The sequence below is a fragment of the Anguilla rostrata genome, chromosome 2 (genome assembly GCF_018555375.3).
Source record: "Anguilla rostrata isolate EN2019 chromosome 2, ASM1855537v3, whole genome shotgun sequence".
Classification (NCBI taxonomy): domain Eukaryota; kingdom Metazoa; phylum Chordata; class Actinopteri; order Anguilliformes; family Anguillidae; genus Anguilla; species Anguilla rostrata.
In genome coordinates, this window is record NC_057934.1 from 53,373,332 (window position 1) to 53,389,472 (window position 16,141).

At 37.9% G+C, this 16,141-nt stretch overlaps 1 protein-coding gene across 1 annotated transcript; it reads right to left on the minus strand.

Moving 5' to 3' along the window:
* Positions 1-7,669: 7,669 nt before the first annotated feature.
* LOC135248434 (transmembrane protein 100-like) lies at positions 7,670-10,558 on the minus strand. Its single transcript, XM_064323082.1, has 2 exons — positions 10,142-10,558; positions 7,670-9,203 (listed from the first exon to the last, which is right to left on the minus strand). Exon 2 carries the CDS (start codon positions 9,108-9,110, stop codon positions 8,706-8,708), a length of 405 nt encoding a protein of 134 aa, XP_064179152.1. The 5' UTR covers positions 9,111-9,203; positions 10,142-10,558; the 3' UTR covers positions 7,670-8,705.
* Positions 10,559-16,141: the final 5,583 nt, after the last annotated feature.

A 16,141-nucleotide genomic window follows, 5' to 3' on the forward strand; every position in this document is an offset into this window, starting at 1 on the left:
CAATGTCTTCACAATAAAAAGGCCAGCTTGCACAGTCCATACTCATTGCATTTGAACTATGGATCCATTAAAGAGCTTTTCGCGGTTTTCAAGAAGGGCTTTCCACGCAGTGCACATGTGAATGAGGACAACCCCGCCGGGCCGCACCCAGGGGAGAGCGGGCAGGCAGCAGTTCAGGCCTCTCCATAAGAGAAGCTGGCAGGGCATGAAAGACCGCCTGCTGATGAGGAGAGCTCGAGTGAGAAACATTCAGACAGCGCCAGACCGAAGAGGAGGAAGATAAAGCGTCGCTCCCAGCGAGCCGTGACCGGACTTGCCCAGGCACACCGGGCAGACAGAGCGGCCTTCGTACAGGGGCCCATAAAATCCTCATCAGTCAGGGGTGTGCTTTTTCCACATGGACATGCAAGGCTAATGGATTGCATTTGTTCACTTTGGAAAAGATCTTTTTTTATATTAAATCATATACTACAGCCGGACTGAATGATCCTCATAGCGACTTCAGCCTGTCCTCAGATATCCCATAATCTCTCAGACCTGTTCCTGGTCTCGGTCAAACAAGACAATCTTACACAAAATAACTTGGAGGATTTCTGAATGTACCTGCTACCATGGCAACCACTAACTCGAATTAGAGTGCTTCTGATGTACTAAACAAAACTTGACATTTAATGGGGAAAGAACTGCAAAACAGAAAAGAGGAGTGAAGTACAAACAACAACCCACAACTACACTCCTTAACTACTCATGAAGCCAACACAGCACAACTAGTTGCCATTGAATGGGGGCCAAAAAGGCACTTTCTTCAAGAAAAGAGAGAAGGGGAGTCTGCCTATGATTAAGTAATAGCCTTTAAACATTCTCCTTCAGTGAAAACACATTCAGTGCTTCATCTCAGAGTTTATTACTGGCTTAAATATGCTGTTTTGTCTAGCCAATTGTTTGTAAGATAAATTAATTGAGGGTTTGACAGACACATTATCAGTTTTTGGTCTTTTCATAGGATATGCTGGCTATTCTGAAATAATGAAAATGACCAGAGTTATCCTTTAAACCCTTGCCAGAAGGTTTTCTCTGAAGCAGAACTTTCAAAGCGTCCCCTGTTCTCTCTTCTAGAAGAAAATAATCTTGTGTCTTCCCGGCCCGTTAAACGATGATTGATTCTGCTTTGTCAGTTTCACTAGCAGTAATAGTTTAAGAACAGAGAAACTGCATACTTTTAAAATGAATTCTACCCTCCACATTTATTTACGCCAGTCCAGTTTATCATGCATTCGAAAATGCAATAAAATTCAACCTCTTCTAGAGCTTTAGGTATTCTGCAAATTGTATCTGTCTAAAATGTTATTTTAATGTATTTTTTTTTTTGTTACACCTGAATCAATAAGAATGACATAATAAAGCATGTACTGTATTTGCGCAGACGGTCTCTAGACTGCAGAATTTCCATCTTCAGATTTGTTTTCAAAATAAGAATGAGAGTTACCATTTTAAAGCTGGTATTTGAACATGCATACACAAGAACAAATACAAGTTCCAATTGACTCTCTCAAGTCACAGATGAGCCATCCATACCTACAGAAGGAACACTGCAGTTGAAGTGTTTGCGCCCCTCCAATGCAAAAAAAAAACTAGGAAACAAAATAAGAACTAAAAATAAGAACATCATAATTATGCAAGCGTTGACTAAGCCAGCATTGCTTAACAGTAACATGCGGGAGGCCGTGTCCTTTTTATGATGCAGTCTCTCTATTGTTTAAGGGCACCGCTCAGCCCACCCATATGATGTGGCGGGCAATCAGGTGGCTGTGCGACGATAACGCTCGGGCCTCTTCATGTTCAGGAATGGGAGGGTCAGGGCCGCTGACACCCGCCAGTATCCTGCTGCCTATTATTTCCTACAGCGGTTGGCCTGGCCCCAGCGCTCCGGCTTGACAGGTGGATGGAGTTCACAAGGAAACAATGACATGGGCTGCTTTTCCAGGGAGGGAGAAATGTGTTCACAGGCTGCCGGCTCAAGTGGAGACCAACCCTGTGAACCACCTAACTGCGCAGTCTCTGCCAATGTGTGTGTGTGTGTGTGTGCGTGTGCATGTGCGTGTGCGTGTGCGTGTGCGTGTGCGTGTGCGTGTGCGTGTGCGTGTGCGTGTGTGTGTGTGTGTGTGTGTGTGTATGTGCGTGTGCGTGCGTGTGTGTGTGTGTGTGTGTGTGCGAGGGTGTCGGTGTGTGTGCGTATATGAACAAGAGAGTGCAAGTTTACATCGGAACTGTGTCTTAAACATGCACACAAGTGTTCAAGTACTGAACACTAGCAATTACTGTAATAGTTCATAATTACAATTTTAGAACAAAAGTATGGAATGTTTTAAATTGCCACACTTATTAAATGGTTCAACACAAATAGTTTTGTCATTGTGACAAAGTTTATTGACATACTATCAATAAAATCATAACCGACAAAAAGCATTCAATGCCTTCGCTGAAAGATTGCCAACTTATGGTCTACAGGACACCATCTCTACACCCATCCCCCTCCCCCTGCCTGCTCCCATTGTTTCTTGGCCCCATTTGATATTGGGGGTTTGGAGTCAGTTTTCTTTAGCCATACCCTGCCCTATCAGCCACCAGACATGCACAACTGAATCACAGTTTCAAAGTCATGAGGTCCCCTGAACAATGGGGTCTTATCACCATGCATAACTTCTAATCTAAATTTATGAGATTCATAAGCCCAGCTATGCAGCTTTCATTTGCTGGTTTAACATCTGAACTTTCTAAGAAACATTAATATAAATGATGTCCTGCTCCTGTGTTCCAGGTTCACTTGCAACTTCAACAGGCCTCTTATGAATCTGGGCAAGAGGCTGTCATTAATTCATGCAGAAGGGCAGTAAAAATGCATTAGTAAAACCATTTATTCGGCTTTACCTTTACCCAATATATATATACCGGTTGAAAAATACTGGCTGTGGTTTATATATTTGATGTTGTGTTTTATTCATCAAATTCCTGCAGCCCACATTTGTCACATAGTTACTGTCGACTATATTCCCATTTAAATTACACTTACAGACCAAAGAATGCATTGCTAAAGTCTCTTGGCTTTAGTCAGGCTTGCAATGCACTGTTGAACATGGATACAATTCTGGACGCAAAACCAGTGGATCAATAACCTACAGGCATGCTGACAGTGATCAAAATGTTTTTTTTTGTATGCATGTGCAATTATTCCAGTTCTGCAAATGTACGTATATGCAAAAAGGTTCAACCCAGGACACATGGGTCAGTATGTACATCGGACACATACTGCACACACGCTGCTCTCTTTGAAGAGTGGAACCTGATTTCACAGAGGCAAATGTCTTTATGTCATCTATGCCCAGCTGGGCAGAATAATTTTTTAACACTTATTGAGGGCACACATGGTATTGATGTACTTTTTGACTCTACTCAACTATTTTTGCTTTTGTTTATGGGAAAATGAAATAAGCCCCAGCCTGTAAATATTAGCCATTAATAATACTGGCCTAAGCAGTTTGCATTATGCATCGAAAGCAAATTCATGTTTTACCTGCACCTGGATACATGTTTTGATACAGAATTGTTATTTTGTTCATATTTGCATTTGAAGCACCAATAATTGCAATTTAATTTAATTGTCTTTTTTAGCTTTAGGTTCTTGTGCAATCTCCAGTTGAGATCAAATTTGTCTGAAGTTAAATAGAAATTTTAATGCATCGAGAAGCATATTTGAAGTGAAATGAGTGTTTTCAAAACACCAGAGAATGGAGCCATTTAAAAAAAAAGAACAGAAAAGAGATCTTCAGCAAAAAAGCTGATCCGTGGTCCAAGGTAAATATCTGAAACTTAAATAATGCTGCATACACAGGATGGAAGGTTTATTTCAGTAAAGGGGGTTTGTTAGGACACATCACATTTCTAAAACCATAAAACCTCAAAAGATGATAATAATAACAATAATAATAATTTTAGATATGAATAATTATATATATATATATAATTGAATCATGATGTTTTTATTTTATTTAAAAGTCATACTATATCAGGTAGGAATAAGCTACTCATTTTGTTTCTTTTGTGATATGACAGTGTACCAGAAATAATGTAATTATTTTGTTTAGTGTGGAAATGTACAAGAGACCGCTACAAATGTTCACAGTCTTTGTAATTATAGTGTTTCAGTTACACAATTACACGGGTTGAGCACATTTGTGTGCAAAATACAGAAATAGATTCAAATCAATGTAATCAAAATCCAATCTTGTTTGCTGGGAATTACAGTTCTACCAAGGCCTCACTTGAGGAACAACATAATTAAACATTTTATTTTAGTGACTCAACAAAAGCCCATCTTTTCATATGTATAAGGGGCACCTTTTCTCTGTAATACTATAATACCTATTCAGAATATTTATTTCATAGTTTCTCAGTAGTCCACCATCAAAAGATGTTTGTTAAGAATAGCGTACCCTCTAACACCTCTTTAGGAATGTGACAAATAGAGTACAGAGAGTGAAACGTACAGAATGGTCCCTCTGAATAAAATCAGTCTGGAACCAATAACTTTAGCCATAATTACACAACATATGCTGACAGTGAGCACTTACTATAAATCAAACTGAAAAACTGAAAGGCTTTCCGTGATTTATTGCATATTTACTCAAAGAAAAATGTTAAAACCTAATTCTATGACAATTGTCCTCTGGGATCCAGGGTGTTATAAGTATTGTTTAAAGCTGCAATAAAAGCATGTAGAAACTGTAGATGTTTCCTGTTCTAACTGTTCCTTTTAATAGATCCAGGTTGCCTTTTTACCCTTTCTATTCCACAAATAGTTGACTGTCCAAGCTGAGTCTACTTTCATTGCTAGTTCCCAGAGTAAATACTGCCAGGGTTCTCAGGAAGGGGGAGAAAGAATGCAACAATAAAATCTGCATGGGCTCCCATCACACCTCTCCCAGTTGACAAAAGACATTGTTTCGCTGTGTTTGGAAGGCAGGGCAGTCAAATGAGTATTCAATTAACCGGCAGGACTACAAGAAAACAAGTGTGCCTAGGTTCAAAGTTAATTCAAGCTTTTAAATAAAATCTTATAAGAAGGCTGGTTAACTTAACCAGGGTATTAGAAAACCAAAACATAGGCCTGCTCTTGTTTTCCTGAATAGAAAAGCTATGCAGTTTCCATTTCCAAAGGAACACTGACATATTTTGAGATATTTTCTTATGATAAACAAAATTATTATGCATCTATTCATCTCAGTTTATGGTATGCCACAATAGCATGTTTTTTTTTATTTTTAGGAAAATTTTAATCCAAAACATATTTTTGCATTAAACAATTACAATGTAAATTGGACTGCTTAGATGGTCCCAGCAAAAATGTCAGAACATAAATAAAAAATGCTGAATACAAATTCAGCAAATTTCAAATAATAATCTTCAGATTTTCCACTAATAGCTTAAATGTAAATTGGACTGCTTATATGGTTCAGACAACAATCTAAGAATACAATAATTATTACAGATCATGTGTGAGCTAAATGCATTGCTTACTGTAGAAAAGTGACCTTAGCCTGCACCCTCAATGCAATGTTAGTCACTGTGTCATCAGGTTTCCCTCTCAGCCTCCTCACCAGTCTTTGGTCTTGATGACTGAATAAGGAAGTCTTCATATGGTGCCAGAGTGGGCAAAATGTAACAAATGAGGAAGAAACCAATGCTAGTTTTGTGCAATGTTGTTTGTGTTCTTAAGGCACTTACAGTATCATAGCCTGGTTTTCCAAAGTGACTTTCAATGATGTTACAATGGTACCATTAAAATGACAAAGATAAAATAGGACACAGTCTGCACTACTGTATTAAATTTTTAAAAAACGGAAAGTGAATCAAATGAGCCGTGAAGGGAAAACATAAAGTCCAATAAAAAGCCATTGTTTTTTGCCACTTAAGGGGGGCAAGAGATGAAAGACAGACATGTTGAAATTGTACACTGCTACCCAGAGAAGACTGATCTGATGCTTCTGTACCATAATGTCCAAATATTATAGCACTTATTTAAAAATACTTTTAGAAATTTGGGTTAAATCACTATCTAATAATTTCTGATGGAAGTACTTCATATTTTATGGAGTGGCGACTAACAGACACCTAAAAACTGGCCTCTGTGGCATTATGAGGCACACTGGACTTATGCCACGTTTCTATGACATGTAATGAATGTCAAACAGCATAGAATAGCTGTTTCCTTTATTTGTAAAGGAAATGAATTGTCACAAACATTATACAAACACATATTTTAAAGAATACAGGAAAATCAACCACCCAGCCAGGCAAAAAGATTTGCAAATACAAGTATGTTTGAAGTTAAAACATGTATTTGCCTTACCTGTGCCTAGGCCCTCTGTTAAAAGCAGCAGAATGGCTAATAGATGAGGAAAAATTCTTTCAAGCCAATATCCTCAGATGTTTTGGGTTACCCATGGTCTGTAATTACATGCCACTAGATATTACTAAATCACATACTCTTCAGTCACACACCTTTATAGCAAGTAAAATAAGTAAAAATATTGCTGGCCCACACCCAGGATATAAGTCACCTGTGTGTTTTCTCTTTTGTCTTACTGTATCTTATATCTACATGTTGGGTGCATTTTCCAGTGAAGCTTACATAGGATGCTTTTAAATTTAAATGCATTATTTTACAACTGTCAGCAGTGATGAAACACTGAAGGAGGTCAACGTACAGTGAATCTGGTCTCGGTTCAACTGCTACATTGATCTCCAGTGGGATTTGGAGCATTGCTGCGGAAGGGGGGTTAGCGCAGAGTTGAGTTCAGAAAGAGTTTATGGCATGTGCACAGCACCTGTTTAATTATTTATGAAGCTATCCCTTTTTCTGTCTTCACTTCCGCTTAATTGTGGCTGCCGGGGGCCCATTATTTGGAAAGACGATAGCTTGTGTTTTAATAACCTCTTACTAGCCGATTAACATTAGATCCTTGATTCGGGCCTCAGAATGACGTGGTAATATCTCCCTATAGCACGCTTCCTTCTACCAGTGATAAAGTCAGTCTGCAAAAAGTGACATAGTGTGTTGCCGGTGCCCCTCTGACGCAAGTAAATAATTTTATGATAGTGTCTGGTGTCAAAGGGATCCGTAGCAACCCAAATGCTGACTATAAATATAACCCCTAGATCCACAGACCATTCTATTTAAAACTAAAGTGTGCCAAATCAGATAGTTCTAGATAGCTTTTGCACAAGTAAATTTCCACTTAAAATATGTAGTATATTTTTACAAAGTCTGAAGTCTGCTATATTTCTAGCCATAGTCTGCTATAGATATTTTTTTTCTATACTCATATGTTGAAATATTATTCTGTTATGGATAGTCATTTAATTACCTATTTAACTCTGTTAGCTTGAAACTTGAAAGTTAGCTTTGTTTTAACATTGCATTTCAGCCATCAAAAGAATATGGGAACATTACAGTTCTCCTGTATTAGTCAAAAAAAGTTTTTAAAAAGTATTTCTTAAAGGAGAATCATGATTATTCAACAGAGACTCTTGCCTAAAATGATGTCAAATATATTTTCTTTAATTAGAAAATTAATTAATATAATTATAACGATTCTGTAGAGGGGACACATTTTTTCTTTTCATTCAGTTTATTTGAAACCAAAATCATCCATCAACACTCTATATAAACTTGATATATAGTGAGTCCAAATCATAACAATGTTATAAATATCAAAAATATGTAGAAAGTTAATTTATAGCAGAATGTATGCACTTAATTAATTCAATAAGTAACAACTCACTTACTGTGAAGAATAAGAGGTCCTGGCAATGCTGTCATAAGGTGCCAATAAAAAATCCAGATCTTGTCATATGTACACTGGACAAGTTCAACATATGTATCAAAAGTGCATAGATTCACACCTTCTATGTTTATGCAAATTGTGTTATTATTGTCTCGACAATAATAATTATTTTTTAAACTGTGAATTACATTATTCTATAAATATGTACTGTACATTATTCCATTTTTTCTGATCAATACATAGCAAATATAAATCTATTTTATTTCTCTAGAGTGATTCATTTCCATTATCATAATATTGAAGAAAAAAAAGTATCTGCAATTTCATCATTTTTAATAAAATACGCAGTAAGATTATGCAATTACTACATATAAAATCTAAGAATTTAAGTACCTTATTTCCATAATTAAATGAATAATTAAGTCACTGTGAAATTAAGAGAGCAGTCACACTACATTTTTTCACTACAACTTAATATTCATTTCGTCAGTTGAATCATATACAGTAATAAATTAATGGGAAACTTCCCATTCTCCAGTTAGTAGCTATTAATCTTAATTTTGATACATTCGAGCTGGCCATCTTCCAAGATACCCAGGTGCAGCCAATCAATTTCAGTGGAAAAAGCAACATCTTCAAATGTGGGTTTCAACACTTGATAGTCTGCGAAATTCCAGGGTCAGTTATTGCTGCTTGTGTGAGGCCACTGTGGTCACTGGTGTGTTGTAGCAACGGCAGTCAGCAACTAAACATCTGGACACAGTATGCTTATCTTCCTCAGAGGGGCTAGCAGACTGAGCCATTTCCCAAGCACAGTCCTGTTACTGCCAACAGTTTCACTCAGATTTGAGTCACTTTCACTCAGGCAAAGCTGCTCCTCTGACTGGCCATCAGGGCGGTCTGACTCTCCCTTCGCCGGTCCTTCTTCTTCTGTAGCCTTACCTTCCAGCAGGCAACGCTGGAACCCAGAAGGAGCAGTCCTGTGGACAGAAGCACCAGCCCTAGGACTGAGATTGTGGACCCATGCGAGTTGAAACTGTAAGCCACGGCAGTGACCACAATCCCCGCGATCAGGATGACCACGCCGAATGGCACTACACAGCGGTAGCAGGAGAGTTCGGCTCCCCCCGTAGCAGCAGTCAGCTGGACCTCATTGACCAGGGGGATGGCCGTCACCACACAATCATTGTTGTTGGTCTTTTCCATGAGCACTCTTTCTGGGGCGGTGGGCACTCTCATTGTTTCTTTGCTGGATTCTTCTGGCATTGCAAGGTGGTGCACCAAATATTACTTGGCACTGAACTGGTGCGTTCTTATTTCCAGTGGACTTCTGGGCTTGTTTCGTCAGTGTATCCGAATCTACAGAGATACATTATAGGTTTTATGAAACATTCTGATATATATGTATATATATCTACTTTTGCACCTTTAATGATGACTGCTGGCCCCCGGTATATATTTGGCAAAGCATAAAAAATAGGCTAGGCTACCTGCGTCTGCTGTCGACAGGGCATTTGGGGGGGGGGGGGGGGCAGCTTATAGTGACCGATGAACCAGAACTGCAGCCACCCAAAGGTTCTGGGGCTCCTAAAGGCAGAGCCACTCTGCATAGCATGAGCTGTCACATTCCCTAGAGAGTGACGGGTGACATTACGAGCAGCTCCATGAAACACGAGACATGATAAGCAATTTCGCACAGTCGTATGACGTCGAAATGTAGCTACTTTTTAGCCTGCCAGCATCGAAATAATACTGATAAACAACCCAATTAACACCACTTATGGTAGTCTTATGGTAGGCTATATAGTAGTTGCAAACTCGTCCCATAAATGATCGTGGATGCATAGGCTAACAGGGTGACGTTTATGTTTACGAAACTGTCCACGGGACACGAGACATCAGTTTTGTGGTTTTAAAAGAAATCATAACGGTAAGCTTATAGACCACCTTAAAGAACACATTAAAGATGTTCTTAAAGAACATCACCACTGTGGCCTAATTCTTATGTTATATGTTAATGTTATAATCAACTTATACGTTTTAACAACCGGGTTCTCATTATTTGTGTTTTCTCATGAAAGACTACGAGGCGATTTACATTCAGCAGAAACAGGCTCATATGACTCTTTAATATTAATGAAAATTAATACAAAGGAAACGGGATACTTTCAAAACTAGCAACGCGCTTTACTATGGCTTTGTTTATATTTTGTTTGTAACCGCAAGCACTCAGCTAAAAGTCATTTATTTGGACATGCTTGAATTGTACATGGTAAACAAAATGGACAGCAACTCACCTTGCCCGTATATTCTCCATTCCCGTTCAGTCTGTCTGTATTCATGTCCAATGCATGACCCTAGCTCGCTGTAATCAGACAGAACGCTAACGCAAAAGATTCCACCCTTTATTGCACAAAAGTGACTCTGTGTCCCAAAAGCAAACCCTCTTTGTTGTGTTTTGAATACTGAGGAAAAAAGTATCTTTGCCCCTGACTAGAGTACAACACAAAGTAGCTTGCCTCTTGCAACCCCTTCTCTTCTTCAGAGTTTTCGTCCAGCTGCTTTGAATAATGTTTCTCTCCCGGCGCTCGTTGTGGGAACTCGAGTCTCATTCATCGGATGTCCCCCTATAAGCCTCCCTAAGTGCAAGGAAGAGCCAGTTTGAATGCCATCAACTCGGGAAAGAAAGAAGGTTGGAAATGTATCAATGGCTCAAAGGGGAGTTTCTGAGTCGCGAACAGCACGTTTTTTCTTTGGCTCCTACTAAGCGGACAAGGAAACTTTTAACCCTGTCGACTCAGGTCTGCGGCAGACAGACCCACGCTTGCCATGCTTTTCAAAAGAAGAATGCAGCATAACGTTATTGAGATATTTGGGGTTTTTTAACGCTTTACAAATGACTGACTAATTTCACAGAGCACTTGCATTCACTCGTATGCTTATTTATAAACGAATGACATTTAATCATCCCTGCAGTAAATGTCAAAGAACCTATGTAATTATAATCTATCTAATAAACATTATAGCTGTATTACATTAGTTTACTATGTTTAAACATACATATATACGCCTAAAATGCTGCAAATACAGCCCACAGTACAAGCCACATCAGCAGAGCTCAAGATTACACACTCTACCCCTGTTGTAGAATTTGCATTCAACTGTACTGCATGAAGTTAAAAAAAAGTAATATAGCCTATACATTTGCATTCAGCCATTTAGCCACTGAACTGAACTGACTGCCATCTGTTATAATATAAAGATGTGGAATGTGCCTAGATTAGTATGCAACTTGATCAGATTTAAGGTCTTTCACAGCAAGGGGAATAATAAGTGTACCTTCAGATTACTTTTTCATAGTCTCTCCCGTTTCATCCAAACTCAGACTAATCTGGGATGGACCTTTCTCACATCTCCACTTTCTGTTCCTCTCTGTTATTTTTATCACTGAGTTGGGATACGAAGGTTTGTAACATTCCTGCCATATTGAGCATATTATTTTTCACCACACCTAATTCAAATCCTCTCAGAGTTATTTGCTGTATGCAAACCAATGGCAACCACCAGCGCCTGAATTTCGGGGCCACCTTATATTCAGGGGCCATCAAACAAGTCCTCGTGTAGCATACAATTGTCTTTTTAAACTATTTTCAAAGTGAAATTTTCTGACACTTAGTCATTTGATATGGGGTGTTGTCTTGACCTTTTTCCTTCCTGGACCAGATCCCTTCCCAGAAGAGACACAAGGTTTCCATGCAGGGAGGAGAAAGCAGGGCTCCTCCAAACACACTCTGTTGCAATTATTTCATTTCTGAAGCGAAATATCAGACAGGCAGAACTCATGACTGCCTGCTATCTTATTGCATTCACATTTAATTGAGTATCCCGAAACATTGGGAACATAATTTGAGAGAAATAATTTATGAAGCAACAAATTCATTTGGAAGCGCTCCACTTTGCATCTGTTAGCCAGTTTCATGCCTAAGGCGCATGGATGACCTTCATTTATCAGCTGGAACACTCTCCCTTTGTTGTTCCAGTGTATTGGACCTTGGAACAGGATGAATATACTGTAGCAGCTGTATTTCTTTCCAAAAATCAGGAGCATATCGGCAGAGGTAACAGTATACCTAAAGACAAAATAGACAAAATAGAATTCAAGACAGAGTCTTGAATTAATTATGCTATGCAGTTGTGTGAAGAAGGAATTGGTTCTAAGCTTTTTTTCTACAATAAAAAAATTAGTTATATGATGATGCCAGGCTATTATGTTTATAACTGTGCATCTTAGAACCACACAATATGCCCACAAGTTACTTGTGCTGTATGCAGGAAAATAACCTAAACACTTAATTCATTTATTATTTTCAAGGTAAGTATTTCTGTTTTTCATTTGTGAACGATAAATATTTAAATTGCCATTTTATGAAAAAAGATCAATGATACAGTGCAGGGCACCTCACTAGAGACACAAAGTAGCACCCATGCAATCTTGACTTCTCCAAAACTAAAATATCATGGAAATAAGCTAAACTGATTTTATTTTAACAATGGGCTGTATAAAATCTCGGGAATGGGATGTGGATTGGTGCAATGCACAAGGCGGCATTGTTTTAATGACCTGAACAGTCTGCCTCTAGAAGCCTGATCAGTGCAGTGGTAATACCAGAGTGGGGAGTATTATGATAAAAATGTTTATGTTGGGTAGGCGTCAACACACAGAAACTATTACACTAGCAATATAATACTTAAATCCATCCTTTATTATTCCTTAGCAATAAAATCACATCAAATGAAAATAATGGTATGGACAGATTATGAGCCTTCTCTTCTGTTGGAACACTTCCTAAGTGCTCCACCTGGTGTGGATGGCATAATGCCATTGATTTTAGAAACAATGTGATAAAATCATCTACCACAAATATATTAGCCATCATGTGAGCATATTATTTTGTGGGGAAGCTTTAGCACTGGACTATATTCTGTCAAAGCAGAGCTATCCACATTTCAGACTCTAAGAATATGTTCATTATTAAACTTTGCAACATCAAACTGCATTTTAATATGTAATAGCAAACAATACTTTTTAGGTAATTTAAATATAAATTCTTAGATTTATGCAAGTGGTCATAAATTCTTAGATTTATGCAAGTGGTCATAATGCTTAGATTTATGCAAATGGTCATAATGCTTAGATTTATGCAAGTGGTCATAAAGGTTAGATTTATGCAAGTGGTCATTGCCTCTCCATTTAGTGCAAATTGCTGCATGTAACTAACACTCATTTCGAACGAACAAATGTTTGAATACTTGTCAACCTAGCGCACTAACCCCTTGAGTATACATGTATCTGAAATGGAGTAACATTAACATTATATAACATAGCATGCAGTAGGTCAGGTAATACTGCAGTGATATTTATTTGAATTTCCTTTTTTTCTATTTCATATATAGTTTTTTTTTTTTTTTTTCATTTTCAATAGTCCAAAAGTTTATAGGGTTTTTTGCTATCTACCAATTTATGTTGCCTTAGCCTCAGTCTTGAACTCGTTTGAACTTACAGCCATGGATGATATTGTGTGGTAATGTGTAGCATGTCATTGAACCTCATAAAACATAAATTTTCATCTGTATCCTTCGTCATGAACAGCTGTAACATATAATTCAGTGACTGGATTACAGAATACAATCTGAAGTGAATGTGTACCTCTGGGGAAACAGTTAAAGAACATAGTCCTCATTTGCACCAGGATGACACCCCCTTTTTGATGTAAAGGCCTGTAGATCGTGTGTCATCAAATAACAAAATCAGTAATCAAAACAAATTCATTCTAATCAAGAGGAATCTACTTAAACTACTCAATTTAATGATAGTTGCCCTCAATGTATTTATAAATTGTCTTATAAAATTGATCTGCATCTTCCTATTAGAATATACATGTTTCTTGCACAACAGTGCAACTTTTATCAAATAGTTAAATGAAACATTCTCCATGTAAACAGCTGACTCTTAATACAACAGCTTAAAATATTTTGAATCTTTACTTTAGCTTTGTTATTTATGGTTACTCGAGATGAGGCTTGGAACCTATCTTAGTCCTTATATGACCAAAAAGACAACTAGGTTGTGTCCATTGGGACATCAGCATAGTATAATGGGTAAGGAGCTGATCTTGCAATCATAAGGTCACAGGTTCAATTCCCAGGTAGAGCACTGTGGTTGTGCCCTTGAGCAAGGGACTTAACCTGCATGGCTTCTGTATATGTCCTGCTGTATAAATGGATGCAATGTAAATTCTATGTTAAAAAAAAAAGTTGCGTAAGTCGCTCTGGATAAGAGCATCTGCTAAAAAAATAATTTAAATAAAATTCCTGTCCAGTCATTAAAATTTGGCAGTATGTGTAATGCAGAGCCTTGTTTACAGGAAGGCATATATTAAATTTTATGCAGAAATATGACATGTTTGTTGAGACAGGGCCAGAACACACTAAGAAACAAAAATTATTACTACAGTTCAGAGTGGTAATGCACCAGAGTGGTAAAACTTGCTTCACTACAAAAATGATGGAAGTGGGGGTTACAGCAGAATTACATTATATGGTGTATTTCTATGGTGCAATGTATGTCTGGACTGGTTTAATCAAATACTCCCCTGGATTTACTGTTTCCCTTTGGACTCGATTTCTTTGACTCAAAAGTTTGAAATCAGTTGTTTTATTGATATTTTCTGATTTATATCCATGACAGGAGTGTTTCTGCTTCTCAGAGCTTCAGACAGAGCCTTCTGATGTGTACATGGCGATTCACAGGGAGGTGAAATACACTCTTCCTTTATCAAACAGAGACATATCCTTTTCCTATTATAGTTCAGTTCCTGCACCAATAGACATTTCTGAAGTGAGTCCAGGTCTTCTATACAATGCTTACCTCCTTCAGGGTTTGCATCTGAGCCCGTTTTACAATATTAAGGACAACTTAGACCATAACAACATCTAAGATTTCCCTTAAAAATCAAAACTGTGAATACATATATTGTCTTTTCTTGAGATAAAAAGCACTGGTTTTCTTGATAGGTAACCTTCCAGTGTAGGTAATACAGTTAAAGTATAATGCATTTTTGATGGCTGCAGTAGGCCTTGATTGATCTTCCAAAGGGTTCATATGTAGGTGCTAGAGTACCCGTGCAGGGAACGTGGTAGTGTTCTAGTGCACAACAAGTAGTTCAGCTCTTCCAGCCAGGGAGAGTGACAGGTCCTCTCATTGCAGGGTTAAAAGTCACCCAAAACAAAGATTAATTTATCACTCAAGGCTCTTTCTGTTTACATATATGATCATTTGCTTTTCTTACCGCCTGCTCTCGCAGAGAACAATCGCTGTACAAACACGTGGAAGAATGTGCACGCAGTGATTGGTTATCTGAAGGGATGGGGAACGTCTCACGCTACGCAAGCCAGACTTTCCACAACGTGTTCACATTCTTACATGATCTGAGCTTTCTGCAGGGTGAACCTTTGTGAGACTGACAGAGCCCCCTCAGCAGTTCATTAAGACTAAATAGAAGAAAACTACAGACAAGAGGCTCACTGGATGCAATTCCAATAAAAGCAAATGCAAACTGAGATCACGAAACAGATGCATTTTGAGAAATAATTATCTACTAATTTTTACTCTGATTTCACATTAGATCTCCATGCATGATAGAGCTGGACAGTCAAAAAAAAATGCTGAATGTTTCAAGCTCTATAACCAAAACATTATACTGCATCATTGTTCTGGATTGCTCTACAAGGTATGGAGAACAAATGTATACATGTTTGTTGGAAAATACTACCTTAAGATGTGAAAGCATATCACCTTATTGTTTCTGTGGTTGCTATCTCTCAGTACTGATTGTAATAAGTGATTTTAGGTGCATGGTTTAGGTCTGAGAGCAACACACTTATTTCGCTACTTTATTTTCCATTTTTATGATGGTCCAGCCTGACATCAGTCAGGCATAACTTTTAAAAGCCCTAAGAACTTGTGGTAGAACTCATTTGTGGTAGAAATTTATTCTAAGTATTTATTTATTTATAAGTTTCTAAACAGAATCTCTTTTTTTTTATTTGGTCTTTTTGATGTTGCCTCAGTTTGAAAGAAAGGAAAGGGTGGGATCAGACAGCTGTTCAGTTCTCACATCTGTAACATTTTAGCAAAACCAAGCCCTCCCAGTCAGCAATTAAATTAGTATTTATTTTCTTTACTCTGACGTTGTTCATGTGAGTTTGATACTGGGATAAATCATAAGGAGAACCCA